Source organism: Callionymus lyra, chromosome 5, assembly GCF_982586985.1.
Source record: "Callionymus lyra chromosome 5, fCalLyr1.hap1.1, whole genome shotgun sequence".
Classification (NCBI taxonomy): Eukaryota; Metazoa; Chordata; class Actinopteri; order Syngnathiformes; family Callionymidae; genus Callionymus; species Callionymus lyra.
Genome location: NC_141822.1, coordinates 18,710,406 through 18,738,400, shown reverse-complemented (window position 1 = coordinate 18,738,400; position 27,995 = coordinate 18,710,406). Strand labels below are relative to the sequence as shown.

Genomic DNA, 27,995 nt, shown 5'->3' with positions numbered 1-27,995 from the left:
TATAAAAATAAAACGGCTTTAAATACAAACTAACTAAAACTAAATCCACGTCTGTTACATCTATATTGTTTTGCATCATTCTGGTACCTGTTGGTGTTTGATTTGTCTTCTGTGTGATATCAAGGAAAAAAAAAAAAAACTTCACATCCGAGACACTTTCGATCACTTCCTGGAAAATCCATGGACACTTGAAGCAAGAAGCAGGAAAAGAGAAGCGAAGTTGACATGGTAAAAAGTTTAATTCCGTGCCCTTGGTCTGCATGTACAAATATCTATAAAAGGTGAACACTTTCACTCTTTCTATGTACACTCTGCAGCGGGAGGGTAACGCGAGGTGGGGTGAGGGTTCAGGGGTTCAGGGGTTCGGGGGCGACGAGAAGACGGCGAGGACGACGCGGGAGAGTGAAAGTGACGCATCTTATCGATTAGGTCCGTCTCCCCCGAGAGCTCGTTTCGAACGCTTCAGAGTCACATCTGCACATTTCTCCTCCAGCTACATGGTGCAAACACAGAGGAGGCAATAATAACAACTCCAAGCATCGCCATGGTTACACACAACACGGCCCAAACCATGCAACAGACGCCATCGAGCACTTGAACTTCATATATATATATATATATATATATATATATTATATATTTATATACTCTGAAAATCTTTAGATATCTATGCAGCATATATGACAAATTAAAACTTAGCGACATCCATGATTGAAACGACGACGTGGATGATGTTTGCGGACGGTATTGTGATTCGGAGTGAGTAGAAGAGTGAGAGGAAAGAGAAGTGAAAACGGATGAGTTCAAGTATTTTGGTCATCGCGGACTGAGATGACGGGAGGCGAGGAGGAGAGTGCAGGCAGGGCGGAGCGAGGAGTCGTGAGTCAGAACAGAGTGAGAGGGAGAGAGTCGGAAAAGGATGAGAGTAGAAATGAGTGAAGGAGAAGTTTGGAGACAAATCTAGAGAGAGGCCCAAGAAAATGGCAAATGGAGATAAAAAGGAAAAGTGGAAGACAACCAAGAAGAAAGAGTGACCGGGGGAGGGATGGCAAGAATAAAAAAGAAGTCGGTAAAACCACATTCCTGGTCCAGCGACAGGTCTTAAGAAGGAGAAAAAGAGATGAAAGGAAAGAAAGGTCACGAGTTATCGAACGACATTCTTTGGCGAGCGCCGGCGAGACACAAACGGATAAAAGAGAAACAATCTTGAGCGTTTTTTAAAAAAGACCACACGGCGAAAAGCAAAGACTTAAAAGATGATTTTTTTTTCTTCTTCTTCTCCAGGAGCAGACAGAGGAGTAAAAACAAACACGGAAGGTTAAAAGTACGATTATTTAAAGGGTCAACAGAAACAATCCTGATTTTCCAGACATCCCCCGTTCATTTTGTTTTGCATGCAGTGAGGAGCATGTGTGTGTCTTCACTTTTGATTCCCCTGATAGTGAAGGGTGGAGTCGTCGAACAGAGGGTTCTTCACCTCCATCTCGCCGGTCTGCAGAGAAGGGTGAGGACGGAAATGAGTCACGACTCCTGAGATGAGTCGAGCTTCGCCCTGTGTGTGTGTTTTTGTACCCACCGGTGCCAGGCCCGGACACTCGTACACTGTGAAGTCTCCCCCGACTTCTTCTTCGTCCGAGGTCACCTCCGTGTCGACCGCCTTCTGATCGGGTTTGTGACTAGAAACACAGAGGAAAGGAAGATGAAACGACCGATATTTGAAAGGGTTGTACGTCTACTTAACACTGAAGTAAGTAAGTAAGTAATTTTTATTTGTATAGCGCTTTTCTAGACCAGGGTCACAAATTGCTTAAACAATCAAAACAATATTCAATAAAGTATATACTTTAAAGGTCAAGATAAAACTGATAACACAACAGGAGTTCCAGAAAATCAAGGAAAAGTCTGCACGAATAAAAGTGTCTTCAGATGTTTCTTGAAGGAGTCAGTAGATCATCAAACCCAGAGGGAGAAGAAGATTGTTCCAAAGCTTAGGAGCAACAGCCTGGAAGGATTTCTCTCTTCTGGTCTTGAACCGTGTGAGAGGAACCATCAGTGGATTCTGATCCACAGACCTCAGAGCCCGAGCTGGGGTGTAAGGCTGGATCAGATCAGTGATGTAAGGAGGAGTCTGACCATGAATAGCTCTGACAGTAACAGAATTTTAAAGTTGATCCTGAAAGAAACTGGCAGCCAGTGAAGAGTTTTAAGGATCGGAGAAATGTGAGTTCTTCTACTAGAACGGGTCAGAATTCTCGCTGCAGAGTTTTGTATCAACTTAATTTGTATTAAGGACAGATCCTTCTTGTTTAGACACGAAAATAAAATGTTACAATAGTCTAAACAAGAAGACACAAACGCATGAATTACAAGCTACTGATCATGTTCAAGAAGTAACACAACCACCGTGGTCGACTGATAACATAACCACAACCTACGCACGTCCTCACACATCTTCACAGGAATTAAATGTTGTTTTTTTTCCAGGCAGCAGTGAGTTCAAGACCAGTTTTTAAATCACATTAAAAATGTGTTGTTTGTCTTTCATCATTTAGCATGTGATCACAAATGACACATTAAATGATTGTTATTTTAGTTAATGGAAGTTATAAAGGTTTTATTTCATTTTGGTCTGGATCATTTTTCAGATAAAAATATCAATTAAATATTTGTAAACGTGTATAGAATCATAGTTATCATAAGTCATAATTATAGGTAATAATGGAAGTGAAACATTATAGTTTTTACCAAGCAACTTTTGAATAACCATATATATAACCATATATTAAATACAAAAATGAAATCTATAAAAAGTGTGACGAGGAGGAAAAGACGGTTCATGTCAAAGTCGGTCAGACCACGGATGTTGCACGTCGACTTCCAACCGAGACCACAAGTGTTGGTTTTGTTGATAGAACTGCAACATTTCACAAGCCCTGCAGATCATTGCAACATGACGGACGCTGTAAGGAAATAGGACACTTGCATCTCTGGCAACAAAATGACTACAAAAAGGCCTCATTTGTAAGATGGAAAATTTGCTAATGGGTCACATAAAATAAAGAGTGTTGTTAAGGCCTTGTAGTCATAAAAAAAAGAGGATAAAACAAGAAAATCTTAATACTTAGATGAGATCAGCTAGAATAATCACCTTCTGATAAATAAGGTTCAATGACACAGCAAGTTTCATAAAAACTGAACAAGAAACAAGATAACCAAGTGCAAGTATAAAGAAAATGGATACAAAATAAAGAACATAGATCAAAATGAAATAACTCAAAGAAAAAGTAAGTAAGTAATTTTTATTTGTATAGCGCCTTTCCAGACCAGGGCCACAAAGCGCTTAAACAATCAAGACAATATTCAATAAAGTATATACTTTAAAGGTCAAGATAAAACTGATAAAACAACAGGAGTTCCAGGAAATCAAGGAAAAGCCTGAACAAATAAAAACGTCTTAAGATGTTTCTTAAAGGAGTCAGTAGATCCATCAAGCGCAAAGAGAGAGGAAGATCGTTCCAAAGCTTAGGATACAATGAAAAACGGATATTATGGAAGACCTTTAAAAAGACAGAAGTAACTAGGAGAAAAAAAATCTGATTTTACCACGGAATTATAAAAACAAGCTAAATTTCTTATTTTTTGTATATTGTTTAAATAAAAGAAAAAAAATCGAATTATCAATAAATGCAAACTTATTAAAAAAAATAGTAGTAGTAGAATCTAGAGGCTGAAAATGTAAACAAATGTAACAATCTGTCAGAATAATTCATTTAATATCACCATAATGAGTTTTATGACACATGTTGGCCGCAAAAATACAGTCCAAGGCTGTATATGAGAGCAATGAATGCAAAGAGAGGAAATAAAGAAAGGAGATGCAAGAAAGAAAAGAGAGGAAAGAGAGGATAAACTTACCTCCCCAGGGACAGCATGAGCTGCTTCTGATGCTGGTAGTGATACATCTGAGCATTCTGGGCCAGAGTTTTGTCTCCCATCTGCAGCAAGAAGAAACAAAAGAAAGATGGTTAATAAATATGTTCCTTAAAAAGAAAACGAAAGTCAGCCAAATACCGATGGTCCGTTGGCGAGGGCGGGGCCACCGGTCCGGCTGTAGGCAGGATAGTCCACCTTCTGAGTCAGGTGGGTTTTCTTCTGGACCCTGCACAGGCGAGATCATCGTCAAACAAGTGAACATCGTCATCATCATTTTATATGACCCCCCCCCCCCCCCCCAAGAGTTTAAACATAATCACAGCGCCTGGGTTATGATGCATTGATAAACTTGAACACGTGTTCACTTTGATGATTTAGTTTTAATGCCATTTTATATACATGGTGTTATTTAATCTTATTAATTAGATTAGATTGACTTTATTAATCCCTCTGGAGATCTCCTTCGGGGAAATTGGGTTCCAGTTCACAGCATCAAAACAACAAGAACAATAACAAAGTGCAAAACAAAGAAACAAAGTAGTATAAAGAACATAGATCAAAAAAATAAACAAAGCAAAGAGAAGGATACAAAGTTAACATAAAATAAGTAAGTCAGTAAGTAAAGGTTATTTCTAAAGCACATTTCTAGACCAGGGTCACAAAGCACTTTAAAAATGAAAAACAATACACAGTCAAAACTAAATACTATAAAAGGCCAAGAAACGTAAGACCAACACAGCATCTTTGCATCAAACCCAGAATTAAACAGCTCAATAGCACAAGGAATGAATGAGTCCCTGAGTCTATTAGTGTTGCATCTGGGGAGGAGCATTCGTGCACTCCATCTGCCAATTTGATGTATATATATGTATAGTATATATATATATATACATACATAAACACACACACATACAACATGCCATTATTAAAGGGACAAAAAAACTTATAAACAACAGCAATTAAAAGAATGAGAGAATAAAATATTAAAAAAAAATGCAAATTAAACACAATTTAAATAATAATGTACATTTGTAATACAAATGTTTCGGCTGGTATGGAAGGACTGAGCACAACTTTCTCTCACAGTGAATTCTTGAGTGTGAAGGTAGCCGTCAAACGAAGATCAAAATCTTCTCCAGCTCGTTTGTAAGCTCAATAAACACTCTGGAACCCGCCCTGAAACTTTACTTTGCCTCTCACCATGACGGACAAATGATCATATCTCATGACGATAAATCATTTACCACATAAGGAAGACAAAGGGCTTCATTTATCATGTCTCTTTTTTTCTGTTTTCCGGCCGACTTACTTGACATAGCAGACGGCGGCCATGACCACAGCCAGAGCTCCCACTCCCACACACAGTGAAATCAGACCTGCGGAAACAGAGGCACGTACATGATGACGTGTGTCGCGGCAATTCGGGTCAACTTGCAGACTTTGAATATATTTGAATAGAAATATTGACACCAATGTGAAAAGAAGACGTTAATAACTTAGCGCCCCCCCGACCCCCCTCCTCGACGACATCATCATCCAACACGGGCGGACGGAGGATACTTACTGACTACAACGTGGTCCCTTTTGGGTGACGGGGCGACTAGGGGGCCAGATCGGTCGTCGACCTCCGTGACCCCGGGCTGCGGGGTCGGAGTGACGGACAGAACGGCAGCTGCGTCGTCCGGCGCCGCCGTGGTGTCGTTCTGGCTCCCGGGCGAGGGACGATTTTCACTCTTCACTCGGTTGCTTTTCCTGCCGTCTGCAGCTGGAACAGAAGCACACGAGTGAGACCCCGAAAGTGATTCACTTCATTATTAGTCATTCTTACCAGGATGTTTGGACACTTTTGACGTGATCTGTTGTTTTTCGATGTAGGAGTGGATAAAGTCGATCTCCTCATCCAGATCGGGATAGTTTTGAGTTTTGCCTACAGGACACACAGCAGTGAAAGCATCAGTGGCTAAAATTAAATGATCCACAAAAGGTCATGAGAGCGAAACTGGCTCCTCTTCACTCTGCAGGGCATACAGGGCCCCCTCTGGTCATAGGTGGTATTTCAATTACTTGCATAAACGTCATGACAGTCGAGGGTCAATTTTTGTTGAAACTAGTGGCTTTTTGTGCAGTTTATTCTCAACTTCTTTGTCAAAATGTGATTAATAGTTTGTTGTTAAATGTCTTATTGATCATTGTGACGTTTCATAGTAAAACTTCGTTTTTTGGCTTTAAAAATCATATTTTATTTTACAAATAGTTATTTTATTGATTATAATTTTGTGTTGCAATTTTGTCCAAGGAAATCCTGGAAGTTCCCGGGGATGACGGAGGACGAGAGGATACGGTAGACCCCAGCAGCTTTTAAAGCTGATGTTTGGACAGATTTTGGTTTTAAAACATTACGACTTTGCCAAGAGTCATACACCCGTGTTAACGAAATAGAAAAGGTATAGTTCTTCTTTTGGAAGAATAATTTGTAAAATGTGAACCAAATAATATTTCAAAATCTCCCTTAAAAACCATAAACTCGAAAAATAGATTAGAAAGGAAAAGAAGAAAGGGTAATTTCATGACTGTGACTTAATGATTTATATAAAGTGATGTTTTTACATGAATACAAGGCAAACAAAAGAAAAAAATTTAAATACAAAGTCGGGTCGTGGGGGCAGCAGTCCAGCAAAAAGAGGTCTGAAGTTTCATCTTCCCAGAAATCTCTTGTCTTACTAATCTTCATGGGGAAGACAGGAGGTATCCCAGGAGGCAGAAGTCAGCAGAATCAATGTTTTTCGGACATAGAAAAAGGTTTCAAACTCTTGGTAAAATGTTTGTTGTCAACAGAGAGAAGATTTTGCCACTTGTACCATGTTTCTTTTGTGTGATTCATTCAGGTTTTTTTTCCTGACTTCACAAACTAGTTTCACCCTCTGGTGTGTCTACCAGGGTCTCACCTCTGGCGTGACAGACAGGGAGTGTGCCTACGCATGTAGTTTGTTTGGAGACTGGTGGACAAAAACAAGAGACAATACCCTACTGCTGTTTAAGGAGAGGCAGTGAGCGACATTCCTGCAGCTGGGCCGACGACTCCAGGGCGACGGCGGCCGGTTGTGTGTGTGGCCGCAGGAGGAAGCACAGCAGGGGGGCCGGAGCAATCGCCCTCAAACCCATCCTAGTCCAGTTGCAGTTTGCCCGTTTCACAATGGATACAGTAGCTCATAGCTAATGAGGTGATCAGAGGGAAACTCCCTGCCAAGAGTTTCCCTCTTTTTGTTGATGTTTTGTGCAGCAGGCGTTCTGCTGGATGGAACCAGGGAGCTTCCACGTGACATAAACATTGTTGCAACCCCATAAATCTAAGGATTCAGTGATTTTTTTTTAAATTGTAGTATACCTGGCCAAGAAAATGTGAACGATACATAATCTTGTTTTATTCATCCTTGACTCATTGCCATTTAGCCTCCTTCATAGCAGGCGTGTGGAGGAATCCACCAACCTTCGCTTTTGCAGGGGGTGTAAAGCTTTTACTGTGTCGCAGACAAGTTCGAGCAACAACAGAAAAACTTTAATTGAAACTACTAGGGGTGTGAAAAAAAAGACTGTTACACTTTAATACTGTGATTATTATGTTACCGTATCAATATACAACCTCACTGTATTAATATTAAAAAATATACAGTATATACAACTATTAATGACCGTTTTTTACAGCTAAAGGAACAAGGAAATCCTGTGAGATCCCGGAGATGACTGAGGACTAGAGGATACAGTTGACATCGGTAGCTTTTAACTCTTATGTTGCCTCTGGGTCAAGATGAAAGACCTCCACCACTGCATATGTATTTATGGAAGTCAGGGAGGTTGTTCATCTTGACCCAGAGATAACACAAGGGATACCTCAAACACATTTGTTTTTGGGCCTAGGGTAAAAACTGATGATTTGGCTAATTTTGGTTTGAAAACAAATTAAAAAAGTTAAAACTTTGTAAAGGGTCATGTCTGTAAATTCTGCAACAACAGAGTCAAGTACTCGAGAAATACTAGAAAAAGATCCTCGTTCCAAAAGTATTGCAATATATTTGATTATATAAGCATCTAGCGCCAGATTCTTACCAGTACACACCCCTAATAATGATAGGCGCCACAGAATGGCTGTCTTGGTTCTGTTTTTCTATCGCTTAAATTGTGCGTCATCTTATTTCATTCTTGTTTGCTGTACGGACACTACAGAACATTATGTTGTGTTTATAACACTGGCAAAAAAAAGTTTAAATTGTCCAAGTATCACTCGCAGGAACTTCTCTGGCTCGCTTAAACAGGTCATCCGAGTGCAAGTGTGTGTTCCGTCACGAACCCACACGCATCTGCTCGTGTAAGCATACACACCTCAACCCGCGTAACAACTCCTCTCACCCACTTGATAATGACCTATAACCTCTTGTGAGGCGTCCAGGGTGTAGGTGGGCACTACAAACAAACCCTTAACAGCTCAATAGGAATGGCGTCGTCCGCATGCAGACGTCAGAAACGTCCTTAACGTTAATTTATGGAAAATCCTTTAGATAAAACAACAAAAACAAATGTAGTGGTGATGTACATGACATCCAGGCTACGTGTCAGTTTAAGTGGAAGTTCCTCTTCGCTCTTAAAACAAAGACGTGAGAAGAGCATCATCATTTGTTAATTTAGTTGTAAAGCAGCTCTATGTTATAATTTAACAAAAGCTCATAGAAGGAAAGAAATAGAACAGCCTTTTCATCCAGAGACGCTCATTTTCACAACATTGCAATTACACTGATATAACTGTGGAGGGAGCCAAATACATGTGTTTTTTTTACCAGGTGATGCTTAATATACAGTAAATATAGTTATAGATAGATAAATCTTTATTTATATTTATATTATTATTAATGTTATTATATTTATTTATGTAGGTTTGTTAACACAATAATGGTTGTGAAACTGTATCTTCAGTGATCAGGAAGTGGTTGTAAGTTGGTTGTTGGTTAAGTTTTTTCACATGAATTCAAGCCATGTGACGAACACAAAAAGGTTTCACAACAACCATTTCCCAGGCATGAACCCATGAATTTATCTCATCTCATCTCGTCCCTCTATAAGGTAAGGTAAGGTAAGGTAAAACTTTATTGATCCCTCAGGAGGTCTCCTTTGGGAAATTGTTTTTTACCAATAGCCAGCAATTTTTCATAAACAATAAAAAATAATACATAAAAAATAAAATAAGAAGAACATAAAGAGGAAGAACAAGATGACACAATCTAAGTCTAAAGACAAAGACAAAGGACATAGGTCAAGGAAAGAAAAACAACAAAGACAAAGATACAAAGACTAACATGGAACAGAACATCCAGATACTTTCACTCCACTCCTGCCCCCGAACTCAGAATTGTACAATTTAATAGCCCGAGGGATGAATGAGTCCCTGAGTCTATTTGTTTTGCACCTGGGTAGGAGCATTCGTGCACTCATTCTGCTTCTCTGCTCACTGATGACAGTGTTCAGAGGATGACTGTCATCATCCATGATGGACAGTAGTTTGTTCAATGATCTCCTCTCAGCAACTGTCACCAGTGAGTCCAGCTTCATTCCAACCACAGAACCAGCCCTCCTGATCAACCTGTCCAACCTGTTGACACTCCTCTTGGACACATTTCCACCCCAACACACCACAGCATAGAACAGGACACTGGCCACCACAGACTGGTAGAACATGCAGAGGAGCTTCTTGCAGATGTTAAATGATCACTATATAACCGTCAATTGAGTGCATGCACTTGAGGTATGTTTTGAATACAGAGTCCTTTCATTAATGTTTGTATTATTTTATATATATATATATATATATATATATAAATAAAAAAACGATGACATTTTAACTCAGCCGATAACACTCACTGTTTTTTATAATGACGGATCTGCCGTCCTCGTGAGGGCAATACAAACTCTGAAAGGAAATTAAGTAAGTAAGTCATTTGTATTTGTATAAAAGTAAGGAAATACCGAGAACCACCTTAAGCTCCAAGCAAACTATAAAACATTTCCATATTCAATTCGCATACCAGACAACGCATGATAATATCATTTAAAAAACCTTAACACAGAGACTTAAATAAATATGAACCTTTGATTCTCTTATTGCACATTTACTCCAAACTCACATTTTATTGATGCATTACCTGATTCTTGCTGTATGTCGCAGTGAAATAAGATAAATATCACGCAAATATTGAATATGATCTGATTTAAAACCATCTCCTGTAATTCGGAAGAAAAAAAAAGAATTCCACACACACTGTTTTAAAAATGTTGTAATGGTATCATCGTTCGTGTATCGGTCGGTAGATGTTGTAATGACAAATTCAGACAACAGAGGGCGACAATGCATACGAGAAGAACGAGAAGGACTGGAACCAACATCTAGATCCAGGCTTTGGTAAACATTTTCCAAATGACAGATACACACGGGAAGTCAAACTGAAAAGTGTCTGAATCCCCAAGAAATATATACATTTATTTAAATGCTACCAGACAGCTCAGCTTTTAAGTCAATACGTGTAACCTGACCTGCGATGTTCAAGCCTTGGATAAACACCGCACCGAGCTACTGTTTACAAAATGACAACACGAGACTGGTGCAGCTAAGCAACAATTATTCAACAAAACTCTATATTTTTGGGGAAAAGAGCAATACAATGTATCAGGTTTGTAAAACAGTCTTTAAGATAAATATAGCAGATACAAAGATTCTTTTAAATGGGAGTATACGGTACACAATTGTCATCTTATTTAAACTTTATCTTTGTGCTTACACGCTTCGTCGGGACGTCTAAAAGTAAATAGTTTGATTGTAAAAGGAATTCTGGAAAGCTTTTAGGTCATGTTTGCTTTTGCAGTTGGAAGCAAGCTATGTGGAAAAGTTTGTCAAACATATACTGTACCAGATGACGAAAAGGGTTACATTTGCATTAAAAGGCACCTTGTTGTTGCACAAAGTTATACGTTTTAATGTGCTTTTGTAAATAACCCGACGGCAGAAAGTAAACTCGTCACCTCTGTAAACTCTTCTTAAGATCAACAATCTTCTTTCTTATGAAATAAAAAGCAATATTAGTAAGTAAGTAAGTAAGTAATGTTTATTTGTATAGTGCTTTTCCAGACCAGGGTCACAAAGCGCTTGAACAATGAAAAACAATACAGAGTTAAAATATATACTTTAAAAGGCCAAAATGTGATAAGAAACATCAGGAAATCTCTGAATGATTTTAACGAGGGGAATCAAGTACAGCAAAAACAATAAAGGACCCAGAACAGAACCTTAAGGGACTCCACACAACAGATCTGTTTATTAGAAACTATGTTAATTGTGAGGTGCGGTTTTGGTGACGCATGAGGTTTCTGTGCGGCTCCTGTCTCGAGGCTGTGTGTTGAGGTGCAGGTCTTGCTAGTTATGCACCTGTTCAGGTGTCAGGAGTGTTTCTTTCATGATGGAAAAATATTTAAACAGGTAAAAAATTGAAGCGAACAGACCGGGCTCACACAGAAAAGGCTGGAGGTGGACTGAATGGTATGGACGAGCACGTCACGAGGAGAATAATTACGGCCCTGCTGTCTTGGAAACAAAGGACTCGGTTCGGAGGCGTTGTGACTAAGTGTGTTTACAAATGTGACGAGCACGCCTCCATGTCAAACACGAGCGAGGCCTACCTACCATAAAGAAACGCTGCATCACTTGTTGTATCCAAGTTCTGTGTGCTGTGAAGATTAACATCATCACATTTTATGAGAGATCTTCCAGCACCGAAGCCTTCTAAATGAGCATGACTTTAAAAAGGTTAACACGTGATTTAAAAAAAACAACTAAACAAGTATTTTGGTACATTATTATGTCCGTTATTGGATCAGATCTTTAGAATGTGGATGAATTTTCTAAAATAACTATCTGGATCCACAGATTTGTGTAAGGTAAATCACTAGATGTTGTGTCTCTTCTTTGCCTACAGTGTATGCTATGCAAGTGGATTGCATTATAATACGCCACCTGCTGTCCAACTGAACTCATTGCCACCATCGGTTTTTCAAATGCTAAAAAAAAAAGTTATGGATAAAAGAAATGTAGTGCAACAATATTGGATAAAAACAAAACGGTAACGAAATAAATCCAAACGTTGGTGGAAATGATCAGCTTGGCAGGGGTCTGCTATCGATTATTTAATATCTCAAAAAACGGCACATGAAATAGAATGTCACCGTATTAAACCAATTACTGATGTTGTGCATAAATGTTGGTTGTCATACATTAGCATTTGCTAGCACGATACAGCAGTCCACACTAGATGGATTTAGCATGCTGCTAAACTAATGTGGGCTAGCAGCCTTTAGCCCAGTAAGAAATAACAGCCAAGTCTACCACAGCTATTTAAAAAAAAATACAAAAAATGAGTAAGTAAAGCACCTTTCTAGACCAGGGTCACAAAGTGCTTGAACAATCAAAAGCAATACACAGTTAAAATATATACTTTAAAAGGCCAAGACTTGTAAGACAACATAAGAGTTCCAGAAAATCAAGAAAAAGTCTGCAAAAATAAGAATGTCTTAAGATGTTTCTTGAAGGAGTCAGTAGATTAATCAAACTCAGAGGGAGAGGAAGATCGTTCCAAAGCTTAGGAGCAACAGCCTGGAAGGATTTCTCTCCTCTGGTCCTGTACCGTGTTCAGGAACCATCAGTAGATTCTGATCCACAGACCTCAGAGCCCGAGCTGGGGTGTAAGGCTGGATCAGATCAGTGATGTAAGGAGGAGTCTGACCATGAATAGCTCTGAAAGTAAGAACCAGAATTTTAAAGTTGATCCTGAAAGAAACTGGCAGCCAGTGAAGAGTTTTAAGGATCGGGGAAATGTGAGTTCTTCTACTAGAGCGGGTCAGAATTCTCGAAGGAGAGTTTTGTATTAACTGCAGGCGAGACGGATCCTTCTTGTTTAGACACGAAAAGAAACTGTTACAATTCTAAAATTAAAGAATCAATAATGAGATTATTTGTGGTTTTGGTGTTTCATCATTGAAAATATGTTTTTATGGCTTGTTTTTAATCCTGCGGTGTCGAAATTTGCACCAAGGTTCAAAAATCTTCATTGGTATAGAGTTTGCCACTTAAGTATCATGTCAACCAACTAGGAAACTAAGAAAACACTATTTTGAAATGTGGCAAAACTGCAATAATCCAGTGAATATGTCTCAGATAAAAAAAAAAAGGAAAGTGTTAACATTATTTTATCGTTTGTGGCAGGACTGCTGATTAAAGTCGACCTTATTTTTTGTTAAAAGAAACAACACTGACTCATGTGACTTGTAATTGTTTAACATTTGAGTAAATGTTAAAGTTGTTCCAATCCTGAGGCCGTTTACTTTTCGTGAATAAATCTGCAGCTGCAACAATGGAACAAACATATGTTCATCTTGTTCACCTTAGAGAGGCAAAAACACTTTCTTAGGAACAAGACAGTCCCAGCTACATAGGGCAAGAGGGACAGCCGAGAGTCAGACATCACACGGGAGTAGATCCGGGACTTGCCTCTTCATTTAGATAAAGGTCTGACTGATGAGGGAATATTTCTGTGACGAGACGGACATCCATCTATGATGTTGATCCCGGCACACCGTGACCTCTCAGGGGCTTATGTAACTACTTTAGGGTGGATTAGTAAAAGCCTGCGCAAACAAACAGAGACACCAACAGGTCTAACAGCACCGCATCCATACACGGATGTCTTTGTAATGCAATATATTGAGAACATAAACGTCCGGTCGCACGAACAGAGGCCGTCGCCTACCGCCAGTAATCAGCATTAATAATCCTGCAGCAAAACACACACACACTGTGTAAATACACACACACCCTTCATTATTGATATTGATTATCTTTTTTTTCCCCACATCTAAAGACATGAAAGTCGCCTCCAAATATGCGGTGCAACAGCGTGAACTCGCTATTGAAATGAAAAAATATTAGATTTATTAGTGAAAGCGTCGGTGAATGCTGGGCGAGTCGGATGAAGGTCGAGCGCTCGGTGGCATCAGAGTGATTGAAGCGGCGAGCTGCAAACTCAGCACAGACCATGAAAAGCCTCCAGTATGTAAAAGAGCAGGGCGTGTATAGGAGAGTTAAACTACATGGTAAAGGTTGAAGGAATAAAGGGAGCAGCGGAGATTAATCGAGGAGGAGGGAGAGACGGAAGACACGGAATCAATAAGACAATTGAGAGAAAGAGGTGGAGCGGAAGACGGATGCGGGCAATAAGACACAAACATCAGCCGAACGGACACGACTCGGGGGAAGAGAATTAATCCGGTGTGAGAGCCGAGACCGAACAGAAGTGCGTCACTACCATCATCATCGTCATCATCGTCGTCGTCGTTGTCCCTCAACCTATGAACGGTGAAGCCATGTAGTGTCCGACATAAACGGTATCTTTTGTTTTTTGTTTGTTTCTTTATAAATAAAGATAAAACTAGATTTTAGATGCGACTATGGCAACAGTGACCAAATGCATAAAACATTTATAGACTTTTGAGCGACTCATCTTCTTCATACCATGTTGATGATGCCTCCTCTTGACCTCACAGCGGCCGTCCTGGTTCTCCTCCAGCGGAGAGAGGCAGGGGCCACATTGGGAGGAGCCCGGTCTGCAGAAGCGACGTCCCTCTTTGGCACAGTCGATGTGATGAGGACACTTGCTGGCAGCTGGAGAGAGACAGGGAGACATTTTATTTTAAAAAAAGGAAATATTGATGCCTCAAGATTCTATTATAAAAAAAAAAACAAGCACAATTTTTGAGGTTAAAACTATATTTAAAGTGAACCTGTTGTCCCAGCATAAAGGACAATGAAGACTAAGAAAGATTCATTTATCCTAATTCTACAAACTCAAGAAAAGGAAGTTTTTAAATTTTTAATTGTCATTTTAAACCACAACTAATTGATTTTTGTGTGTCTTAATTAGACCTTGGACTCTATTGTACTCATCAGTGTGTGTCCATTTGTACAAAACTCTAATTACATTCAAAAATGTCCCAGCCACTGAAACCACTTAATCTTCTGGAGATAAAATCTTGTTTATCATAACCACACCCACTGTTGTAATTGGTCAAACATGACTTTTTGTCATCAATCCCGGAAGTCTCCACCTCCAAGGGACTCGTTGTATAAACAAAGCGGGCCGTGATTAAAGCTGGCTGGAAGAGGAGTGAAGCCATTATGTCCGCTCTCGTAACCTCTTGTTCGCCAAGATTTCAGACGGGGGAGAACTTTATATAGGGGCAACTTAAAAACAGAGAATGATCATGATGAGGGAAAAATGGTCAGAAATTAGTAGAATGTTGAATCGTGTGCCTTAAGTCAGTTTTATTTTGATGTTGTTTCATGTGTTACGAAAATACATTGCCTAAAAAACATTTGATTTTTTGAGCACGGCTCAAAACTTTCAAACATTTACATTTTTTATTTTTTCCCCTTCACAAATGTTTGAACAATCTCCCCATTTCTCCAGGGGTTCTGTAACATTCTGTTACCACATCTAGCATTCGTAATGGAGGTCAAGCGGAAGGATGCGTGACGTCGCTGTGGACCAGGTTAGTTAAGTTCATCTTCTAAGTAGTGATGTCAGCAGCAGACACCACACCAGGTGGAAGAGTTCAGGAGAAGTAGGTCACAGCAGGTGTTTGGAGAGGGAGCAGAGGGGCATCACTGGGGTGTTACGAGGGGCAATTACGGAGCCAGGGTGCACAGCCGGATAAAACAGTAGGGGTCGACTCTCAAGCGCCCACTTATGCAAGAGAGAAATGAGCCTCGGATGAATCATTTGTGTGGACCAGGGGTGTCCATCTTAATCGCACTAGAGGCCAAATCCTTTAGCCGTCTACATCGAAGGACAGACAATGTACATCTACCGTCTGTAACAGTAAGAAGGAGTCTGATGGCGATATTTGGTATTTGAGGCTTAATATATCTTAATTCAAGATTAACTTAAACATCTTTTCCCTAAACTTCCTCTTTAAACAAACATTTTATTAAACACAGGCATCTTTAAAGGTCATGATATCAACATGAACGTAAATCTACTTTATTTTGAGGCAACATTCGAGCAGGCCAAGTAGAATGATTTGACCACAGGGCCACGAGTTTGAGGTCAAGAGCCAAAAGGGTCAATTTTTAACATTTTATGTTCTAATGTCCTCGTATCCGTAGACTCCGTCATGCGAGTTTTGCTGAAACAACAAGTACAACACACCTTATGACGTGAGCTTAACGGCAGACTTATTATCATTTATCCCTGGCAACGTTCCTAAACCCACACCATGTGTTTCTTCAGGACATCTTAAGTACACAAAATGACAATTAATCTTTCAGTAGGAAGCTCTTGAGCAAAGATAAAACATAACTCTGAAACTTAATCACTCGTATGGAGTCATACGTTACAAAGTTGCAAGTGAAAAACTGCAAAAAAAAAAGATCTGGAATAATAGACACTTGAAGGACTAGTTACAAAATAAATATTTTGGGGAAAAAAGCCTTAAATAGAAATGAAATTGACTTATTTTGTATATTATTAAATTGATTTTACATCATTGGAATTGTTTTTTGTCTGACTGCCGATTAAAAACAAGAATATAAATGGATAACCTTTTTTATATAATGTAGTTATCGATCAGAATGACATACTCGTAAACAATGTCTAAAAAAAGAGGATAATTTATTGTCTAGTGTGTATATTGAGTTTAAAGATATACATTTTAAGCCATTGAGCCTGAAAAATACTTTTGAATTGAATCAATACTCTCGTATTAAAGATGTAATAAATATCTTTCTGTTCAAATAAATATAACACACCAACAAAACCAACCAACAAAAATAAGACGACAAAAACAAAGCAATAAAAGATAATTAGAAAATGTTTTCCTTCGTTTCACTGCAAGTTTTCGTTACGAACAAAACACCAAAAACAGATCGGCCATTTTTATAATCCCTGTCATGAGCCAAGGCTGCTCTTTATAGTCGGATAAAAAAGGTTCAGAGAGAAGATAGAGATCGAGCCTCTCTTGATCACACATTTATTTCCACGTGAGCAAAGGATGAACATGTGGAAAAAAAAACGCATTGCGTCTCAAATCTAAACAGACCAGAAAGTATTTCATGTTTTATTTTAAAAAACCATGTGGGATGACGCTGCTTCCTTCTTTAGCCATCTTCCTCTCAAGGTGGCAGCACACGTGTCATTTGGTTCACAAGCACATCGAGGCTTTAAGAAACGTGACAATTAAAAATAGACCGACCTTTGTGTTGCTGTAACTGCATAAACACAACAGTGTGCGCTGCTGATGGTGAAAAAGCGGCTGAAAATGTGGACGGATGAGCATTTCTGCTAATCAAATGAGATGTAATCGGGGTTAAAGACGGGATGATGTTGACGTCAATGATAGACGCGCCAGTGCTGGAGGCATCAATTAACACTGGTGTATTTTTATCTCCGGCGTTATTTAGAGCGAAGGGTTTTTGTTGTGATGGGATCCAAACCTGCTGTTCACATCGTTTCAGGAGTTTTTAATCAAAATTCAGTGTTAACTAACAAATTGACATTCACTTAAGGCTGCTACACTTGAAATAGTGGCTCTATATCAAACCTGGATAAGTATGATCAGGGGCCACATGTGGGCCCTTGACTGATAAATGTAAAATCCATCTCACAATTTAACTGAGAATTTTATTTTGCATCTATTCATATTAGTTCAACTCCAAGTATAACTTGTTTAAGTTCTTAGTTTTACGACTTTTCCCCACTTTTTAAATCTTTTCAGTGATAATTTAAGTTAATATAGATATAAAAAAGAACCTTTAATAATAGATCGTTTTAAATAGAAATGTATCCAAAGTTGATGTGATGTGATATGTTTAAACTTGATTTTTGTCTTGGGTTTTTTGTTATCAGGCTCCTTTTTTTTTTAAATCATATTTAAGACACTCCCTTCCATCCCCCCCTCTATTTTTTCTTTCCTCTTTCTCTGGGCTGATGAACACAAGTCACCGTACATAATGCGGATTCTAAAATCTCCCAGCACTATTACATAAAACAACCGCTTTGTCTTCAGGAACATCTCTGTGAGAAGACATTAAATCAAGCGCTTAACACCAAGATACCCATTCACCCATTCAAACACACAATCACACCATGATGGGAGTAGGCTGCGACCCCGCAACCTCTTAGACTACAAGCCAACCAGTCTACCATCTCGCCCCAAATTTATTTGAACATGAATAAATCAAAGCAAATTACCTAAAAGTTGTTTTAAATGCTATATTTTTTCTAATTTAACCAACTCTTACATTTCTAGAGCAACAGTAATAACAATAAAATGTAAAATATTTCGATAAAGGTATGTAGAATGACATCTTAAAGGTTAGTAGTTGTAGTACTTAATTCAAATCTTATGATGATATAGAATTTTGAGGTCAGGTCAGAGGTACACGTCACCCTAATGTTAAGCCCGACATTGAAGCAGCAGATGTTCTTATCTGAGCCTATGAATTACAGTACAGCCATATTCTATAGAATCTGGTTTTTACTGGAGCAAGTAGAAAAAGGTCCAACAACCTATTCATCCAAACTCATCTCACAGCAGGTACACATGCTCCACTGTGGAGCTCATATAAAAGGGGGAGAAGGTGAGAGAAACGAGTGTGAAAAACACAATTCAACAATACCAGCTGCTGAAAACAGGTAGAAGCTGTTTTGTAAACAGATTGAAACGTTAAAAGCTATTTTCTGATAACAAAAGGACACATTTCTCGGGCTTCATATCCCGTTTTTAAATAAAAAGGGAACACTTTCAACAATTTCTTCTGGACCATGATGATGTTTTACACGAATGCCGACAGTCCACGAGCCGAAGAGAACACGATGTAACTCAGTGATTAGGAAAGAAGTCCTTGGAACAAGAAAAAAAAAAAAAAAAAAAGACTGCAAGTGCAAACCATCTGCTGCGGTTGCCAGGGTTTGTGCAGTAGCACTTTCGAGATAAACCAACTAGCAAATGAAGGCATTCACACCCGCACGCCCACACACACCATTAACAAGAACACATTCATGTCAGCACGGACTTGTGTTCTTCCAGGCGGATCCCTACGAGGAGAGAGTACGGAAATCACGTGGTAATGCTGGGCTGTGTGTGTGTTTTTTAGGGGGGGTTTGATACTTCCATTGTGGGCATTTCCTGGAGGTCTCCTGGCACGCAAACCTTAGTACTATCAAGTGAGACTATTCTGGAGTGCGTTAAAGTGTATAAACACAAAAAAATGATTGTGAATAAGGATTTTGAGTTTAAAACGGGAAGTTTGAGTGATTGTTGATGTGACAATACATTGTTTTATTAATTCAATATCAAAGATAGACTGTTTGGTACTTTGGAGAAACATGGAAGTTGATTGAAAGATTAGCAGATGGTGAAGAATCTGGAAATATATTCAACTTAGAAAGCATCTTTTTTCTTTAAACGAGAGGATCAATTTTTCCTTAAAGAACTTAAAGAACCCAAACCTAAAGATATGAATCTAGACAGAATCTTATGATGGGCCAAAATGAGTAAACAGACATTTTTTCAAGGAACCACAAATGTAGTTCTTGTATTACTTTTTAATGCTTCAGTGCAAAAGAGACTTAATATACATAAAATAAAAGCCACTAATACTTTTCTCCCGAGTCCGTTTGTACTCATTAGAGGACCATTTTGATGTGACATTTCAACATTACAATTATTTCAATGAAAACACAATGGCAAGAATGTGACCAAAAGGGTTCTATTGCAAACAAAAAATATAACTCAATCTGAATTCTCATAAAGAAACATTTGGAAGTATATCGGTGCCATCAAATATTCAAAGGTTGAATTGTTGTTTTAGTAATTGTAATAATAATCGAAATTAATAAGTTTAATATTTAATAAATAAATCGACTTTGAAAGATTTTACAAATACAATTACAGTACAGATTTTAAATTTAAAAATGTTTCTTATTTGAAGCCTATTAAATTCATTATAAAAATATTGGTATAAAAGTACCAAAACATTTTTTTTCAAGAATTTTCAGTCATACCATCATCATTTTAAAACTTCAATTCTACCACAGAAACCAGTCTATGCTTGTACAAAAAAAAACTGTTTTAATGAATCCTTGCTTTTGTTATGACATCAAAAGTGCCTGAGCATTAACACTAAATAACGCAGAATCCACTGACGTCAAAAAATTACCGTAAAAAGTCAACGTAATGAAGTTTATGTGGGTCATTGGTTTGACAACAGGCGTTTTTCCCCCCCCCACACACTTGTGTCGACAGCTGAAACTCGAAAATGGGGCACGACTGCACCAGTTTAACAAACATGCAGATAAGACTTTAATATTTACTCTTAAGAGTCAAAAGGGAAATGTATCATCTATAGCAACTAAGATCGGAGTGAAAACAGATTACAGGATTATTTAACACGATCACATCAAATCATTTGCCAACCGAGGCTCAAAAGTGTTTCCTGGCCTCGTCTTATGTCATTTGTGTTTCCTCCCGACACGTCACACAAAAGGCTGGTCTGAGTCACTGCACAGGAGACGATTAGTGCGTCATGTAATGGGTTCGTAGCCCGTCGACGGCAGAAGATGTTGCCACGAAAGATGGTTGCGAGTGAAAGGTCATCCCTGTTGTTCTTTTGCCATATTTCCCCGTGTGGTAAGGTCTGGACGCCGACGAGTATTATCAAGAAGAATGTTAAGTATTTTCCGCTGACACTTCCATGAATAGAAGGAGAGGAAACACCGATCGTCTGGCGGCACAAACCTTTATTCCCTTTGAATGACTCAAGTCAAGATTCACTCCATCGAGAAGAAAGTGAAGAAATAAAAAAAAGAAGATGTGGTTGAGGGAAGACACCGGACAAAAGGCTGGACTCACCGCTCCGTCCACCATCAGATCAATAACGGCCATAACTCTTCCCCGACGGTTGTGTAGTCGCACTATAATGGCTGTAATTGAGTCCATCTTTCTTTGGCAGCGACTAATAAGGTAAAAAGGCCACAGATGCCAAATATCAGAACCATTTAAAAAACCAGAAGCACTTGGCAGGTTTTTTTTTTTCTCCCGCAGCACTACTTAGAAGAAACATTACATCGGTCTGTCATTGTCCAGGCGTGGCGTGAGGCAAAGAAGACAACATGTTTGAAATCTTTTTTCTCTTTATAGAAGAATTAGAAGTTTGGAAGAAAGGGTCGTAGACAGGAAGTGTGCAAAGAATTAAAAACAAAGCCAGCTTTAAAATAAAATCAACAAATTTGGGGCTCAGCTTACGTGTTAAGACCTGAACAAACATGTATATATATTTTTTAACTATTTATTTATTTGGATACAATGACTTATAGTTTGTTTTTGACTGCAATAGAAAATAACTGGATCAACAGTTAAATAAGTTATTTGGTTGAGCAGAGTGACTCAATCTCTGAAAACATCAAAACTATTTTATTTATATTATATAAGTGTATAGCAACAAATCCAGGAGTACGATAATAACACACTGAGATTTTCATCAAGAAGGAATTCATGCAAATAAATGTACTTTTACATTTATACAGTTAGCAGGCGCTTCGAAAATGACTTGCAATTAATTTATTCCCACACACAAGAATGGTGGGAGTAGGCTGTGACGCACCGTGTCAGCTCAATCAACTCAAAAATCTCAATCTCAGATGGGATTGTACATACATACATACATACACACACATTGTGTGTGTATATATATATATATATATATATATATATATACACATACACTTGAATAAAATGAGATGTGTACCGTTTGAAAGAAAACTCACAATGAAGTTATTACTCCAACAACTTGATAATCATTTTAAAGTGATAGTTCACCAAAAATTCAAAACTTCACTCATTTTCTACTCACCCTCGACTCATGGTTTGGATTATTTTCAGAGTAATCCCTCTATTATTTAAATTACCGGACGTTTTTAGTTTGTTACAAGAAATTACAGACGAGCAGTATCGAGGTATTTGGATGTTTTTTATGGTGTTTTATTTTAAAATGAATGAAAGAGAAGGTGTAAAAAAAACATGGATTACTCTGAAAATAATCCCAACCCTTTAGTAGACATGAGGGCGAGTAGAAAAGGGGTGATATTTGACTATGCTGTTAAAGTTAAAACAGGAATCCACTTCACTTTTAATCCCTTCCTGCAGTGTGTGAGTGTGTGTGTGTGTCGTTCAACCCGACTGTCCACTGGTTGGATGCGGAACATGAATTTTGCTGCAGGGCATGAAGGGTGAGTGAAGAACACAGCTTTGGCCAGCAGCTGTGTTGGTGTGCGAGCGTGCACGTACATGCGAATGACGATGCCGGAGATAAGGATCGCTAACGCGAGATTGTGGCGGAATAAAAAGGTCGAAAGCTGAATAACAACGACGCTAACATTTTCACGGTGATGGCTGGTGACAAAACTGGCATTTAAATAAACGGGGCCACAATAATCACTTTGTTTTTTTTCAGAAATCGGGCAGAAGGTGTGAAGCAGGGAAAATGTACCAGGAGTGTTAAAGCGATCCGTGACGAAAATGTGACATTTTCCCGGCGCTAATAGCTCGATTTGCATTACCGAGCATGAATTTTGGATCCATTAGACGGCACAACGACACCAAATTGGGTTCAGAGGGATTCGCAGGAGCCGCGCGAACGTCACGAGCTGATGCCATTTAGAATGTTTGCCAAACAATTACAAGTCTCTTGACGTCGGACGGGGGTTTGAAACACAACTTTCCCCCCTCGTATCAAATCCATCCCACGGGGGACAAACCATCGTCGTAACACAACTAGGATGTGAACGGAGAACATGTTTTTTTCCGATAAACTAGATCTTGTGTCAAAGCAAACAGTTGTTCATGACCAGCTATGATAACAACAATAAATTCTCAGGGTAAGACGTGGAATATACTGTGTTTGTCTTTTGCATGACAACTTTATTGCTTCATGGCATGAGATGGTCAACTTTATAGATGAAAGAGGAAGGTAGACTTTGTATCTTATCTAACATCCTAGAGTCCACCTGTTGAAGTCGCCATTTTGTTCTATAGTACATAGGAAAGCTTAAGAAATTAATATAAATCAGTATATATTGTTATATATCAATATAAAATGTGAAAAAGATAAGTTCATCTTGTCATTTTTTTTTTGCAATATTCTGATCTTATGTCATGGCACAGATATAATGTAGACTTTATTTAATTTAATAAAATGTATTATATATAAACACAGCACAATACAGTGGGTCACAATATATATTTCTTTAATATATATATATATATATATATATATATATTGAGATGATCAAATTCCTTGGTTACTTATGTTATTCTTAATTGTGCAGACCAATGTGAGAACCCTCAATAATGATAGTTAAAAATATATTTCTCATATTACGCAAGACATGTGAATAGGAATTCCGTGTCACCAAAGTAAACTCCTTTGGAAAAAGGTAAATAGGCAAATACGACTCACATTGTTCCGTGACTCAAAGTCAACTCAGACACTCGCAATACACTGTATGGTTTTAACACTCTTTAAAAATGTATTCATTCAAAAATAAAATCATGTTTTTTAATAGAAGAGTCTAGTTGTTTTTATTCATTAGCAGTTAAAAATCGATTTTTAATCAAAAAGCAGAAGGTTTATTGTGTAAAATAGTTTGGATGCATAAGTAAAAGGTGTTTTGTCAATAAATAAAAAGTTAAAGGCAACATTTTTATTTCAGACAAGTTTTCTGCTTCATAGATTAATAAAATCCTTCAGAGAAAATGAACTTTAAGTTGACATAAATCGAACTAATACAATACTTTTTAAAAAAGAAAATGTCGACTAAACTTGGAATACTGCAATATTACATCACAATACCAGAATTGTTTTCCGTATTGTATCGCTTGAAAGTCAATAAAAATGGAAGAGGGTTTAAGATCCATCTTAACAGAAGGAGCACTTTTTTATTTTCCTAAAGTCAAGCTTAAACAGCTTTTAAGGGAAGAAAACCCAACGAATATCTCAAACTGAGTGTCTGAATTGTCAATATTTGTATTTTATTCCACACAAACATGTGTTTTCTGTGATTTTATTGTGACACGCATGTTGGGTCCGCAAACATATTTACAGTACAGACATCAGATCTACTGTACCATCCAAAAAAACAAATACTTGGAGACTGAAGAAAAGAAAACTGCATTTAGAGCGAATATGATAATAAATACAAAATGTAATTGTTAGCATTCAGAACACATTTTCTATATAAATACAGGCAAAAATGACTAATTGGTTTTTGATATACATCAACTGCATACAACACCAGATTTGTTGATGTCATATTTGTGGACATAAAAGCCCATTTATGACATTATACATACTGTATATATTATAACTAGCATTTAGAAAAATAGTTATTGACAATGATTATATATTAAAATATATAATAATAATGTATATATAATACCAGAATCCCCTGCAACATTCAAGAACCATAACACCAAATATAAATCATGCCTAGGATTTATATATGTAAATATATATATATGTATATACATACATTTAAATTGTAAATGCATGTACATTTACATGTATATATGTAAATGTATATATATATACACAGAATTCCTATTCACATGTCTTCCGTAATATGAGAAATATCTTTTTAACTATCATTATTGAGGGTTCTCACATTCGTCTGCACCATTAAGAATACCATAAGTAACCAAGGAATTTGATCATCTCAATATATATATATATATATATATATATATATATATACACATATACATACATACAGATATATAAATCCATGCAAACAACTGTGAAAATTGATTCTATGTGGTCCACAAGAGCTTTCAAAATTCATGTATATTGGTTCCAAATACAATTTCCAACAATATTAATTATTGTGTTCATACGTATAACAAGTACTTCTAAACTGACACGTCCATGTAGATGGAAGTTGTCTTGTCTGGAAGACACTAAGATGGACACAAATTGATACTATAAAAAGGAGAAAAATACAGTGGTTATCTCGTCTCACGAGGTGTAGCTTTTGAATTAATAGACAACAACTGTTCAAAGAATATACATTTTTGCACAGCCGAACGCTAAGAATGTTTTAAAATAAAGAATCTGGTTTTTAAAATCAACAAATATAGTAGATGTCGGGAGGGTTTGAGAGAGCATTAGATTATGTGTCCAGCTGTTGCTTCTCACAGAAAAAGCTTTGTGTTAAACAGATTATCTCCTCTTAGCAACGCACTTGACAACGAAAAGAATAATATATATATATATATATATATATATATATATATTATTTTCATGTCACCATCACCAAGAACCTCAGTAAACATTATGTTAATGTCAGCTACGCAGGCAGAAAAACAAAGATCCCTCATGAAAGAAAAAAAACATCAAAGCAAACATGGATTTTATCGTTTAGATGGTTTTAGATCGTTCTTTAAATAATGGAGACAGAAGGAACCAGAGCAGGAACGAGGAAAGGAATGTTTGTTATTGTCCACTATTGTCTTCTGTCAAAAGCTACAGGTGCATTTTTGCAATTCTTCACCGAAGCATCGATCAAAAACGGGGGGAAAAAACCCCCCAGAAAACTGCGACAGAAGAGTCGAACAACAGGTGTGTGTCAACCCTCAGGAGAAGGCGGACATGTTGAGAGGAATGTTATCTCGTTACCTGGTAAGCTAGCGAGGGCTGGCGCCGCGAACAGCAGCACCAGGAGCGACATGGAGGCCCGGCGAGGCAGCAGCATCCTCGGTGTCTTCTCGGGGAACCGCAGGCGGGGGTTCGGTTGTAGTCATTCCTCCATCACCTGGACCGAGTGCGCCGAGATAGTCTTTTTTTTTTTTTTTTAGTTCTTCTTCTTCTTCTTCTTCTTCTTCTGTGTGGAGGCTCGCGGGGGAGAGCAGCGGGAGCAGGTCCGTCAGAGACGCTAATCTGCGGCTAAAGATAGCGGAGGAGAGGAGGAGGCGTGTGCGCGTGGTGCCTTCAGGGAACGCTCGGAATATGCACCTGGAAACATTGGGATACGAACAACAACGAAAAAAAAGTAAAAGAAAAAAAAAAGGATTATTTAAGAGATTATATACTTGAATAATTTTAAAATGTAATTTGCTTCTTGTTTTTGGATAAATTCGAGATTTTCAATCAAGTATTTGTGTTATAATAATAATAAGAGAAATAATCATGCTACTAAAATAAATGCATTAATAATAATTATTATTTTTTATTTTTTTTACATTATCTTATATTAACTGTTGTTATCCAAGTTGCTATAATGAGTTCAAGTTATTTTATTATCAAATATACATCAAGACATACAGCACAAATTAAATTGTAGTCCACTCTGACCCACGATGCAAAAATGAAGTAGACAGTTGAAAGGACATTAAATAAGACATTAAAAAAAAAATTATAAATAAAAATAAATTATCAAAAATACTTAAATAATTAACTAATAAATAGAATATCAACAACATTTACAAAGTTAAGGCACAGGTAGTGCAGTTTCAGTCAAAAAATCTTTTTTTTTTTACTTGTATGTTAGTATGTACGTAGAGTATAGCCTTTTATGTACATCATAATAATTGTTATTATCTAACACACTACTATTAGTAGTTTTTATTAATCTGTATTATATTTTCTTCCTTTTCTTTGTCAATAGTTCACGTTACACACAGTCATCTACCTTTTTTGTGAGCATGTTTGTGTTTAAGCATTATTTATATGGGATGAGTATTTTTAAATAAAAAGATTTGTTTCTAGAGTTTGTTGTTTTTTTTCTCATTTTTAAGGAGTCATGAGACAAACTGATCTACATCGTTGCAACTTTATTTGTGTTTCGGCCAAAAAAAATAGCGAATATATTGTTAATTTCGTTATTTTTCTTTATTAATAATTAATTATGAATTAATTAATAAAACACATTTCTATTTAATAATAAACAAATAAAAAACATTTTTATTTCCAACATGCATTTGTATATGTCTTGTGCGTGCATGGTTTTCCAGAGAAAATATAAATTGGGGTAAAAAAAAAAGAAAAAGCAACTAAATAGTCAGTGTTTTGTGACGTCACACTCACCCAATTTTCCAGCGACAGTGAAGGCAGCAGCAATTCGTTTAGGAAGCAGGAGGAACGAGAGGAAATGTCAGACAGGATGACGCGTGGAACCGGTTTTAATGCATATAAGATTTTTGGTTTTAAATGGTTCGACAAGAAAAAATGTTTTTATTCATTGAATGTTGGGATGATTAAGATTCTCTTTAAGAGTTATATCCAGGAGACAGTGATGACGCTGAGGATTAAAACGGTGACGCATAAAAGGTCAACCTGTCATTACATTGTACCTGCAGCCTCAGAGGGCAGAGAAACATGACTCACTTTACTGAGCACAGCAACCCCAAGGTTTTAGGGATGTGAAACCATCTTCAAAATAAAAATAAAATTAGAGACGGTTATATTAGTAAACAAGACTAATGTCAATGTTTATACGATACATTTCAATGTTTAAATTAACCTAAAATACATTGAGTTGAACCTATATTATAATTAAATAAAAAACAAGGTACAATCAGACATTGTGTTGACGTGTAGAAACTAGTTTTTAGAAAGTAAGTAAGTAAGTCATTTTTATTTGTATAGCGCTTTTCTAGACCAGGGTCACAAAGCGCTTAAACAATCAAAACAATATTCAATAAAGTATATATTTTAAAAGTCAAGATAAAACTGATAACACAACAGGAGTTCCAGAAAATCAAGGAAAAGCCTGAACAAATAGAAATGTCTTAAGATGTTTCTTGAAGGAGTCAGTAGATCATCAAACACAGAGGGAGAGGAAGATTGTTCCAAAGCTTAGGAGCAACAGCCTGAAAAGATTTCTCTCCTCTGGTCCTGAACCGTGTTCAGGAACCATAAGTAG

The 27,995-nt window shown here is 37.5% G+C and overlaps 1 protein-coding gene across 1 annotated transcript; it reads right to left on the bottom strand.

Annotated features, from left to right (window-relative positions):
- Window positions 1–220: 220 nt before the first annotated feature.
- On the bottom strand, window positions 221–26,038 carry npdc1a (neural proliferation, differentiation and control, 1a). The gene is made up of 9 exons (XM_087791325.1): window positions 25,751–26,038; window positions 14,534–14,683; window positions 5,762–5,860; window positions 5,498–5,698; window positions 5,243–5,309; window positions 4,072–4,159; window positions 3,916–3,995; window positions 1,577–1,676; window positions 221–1,492 (listed from the first exon to the last, which is right to left on the bottom strand). The coding sequence occupies exons 1-9, from the start codon at window positions 25,824–25,826 to the stop codon at window positions 1,421–1,423; spliced, it is 933 nt and encodes a 310-aa protein (XP_087647451.1). The 5' UTR covers window positions 25,827–26,038; the 3' UTR covers window positions 221–1,420.
- Between the last annotated feature and the right edge of the window lie 1,957 nt (window positions 26,039–27,995).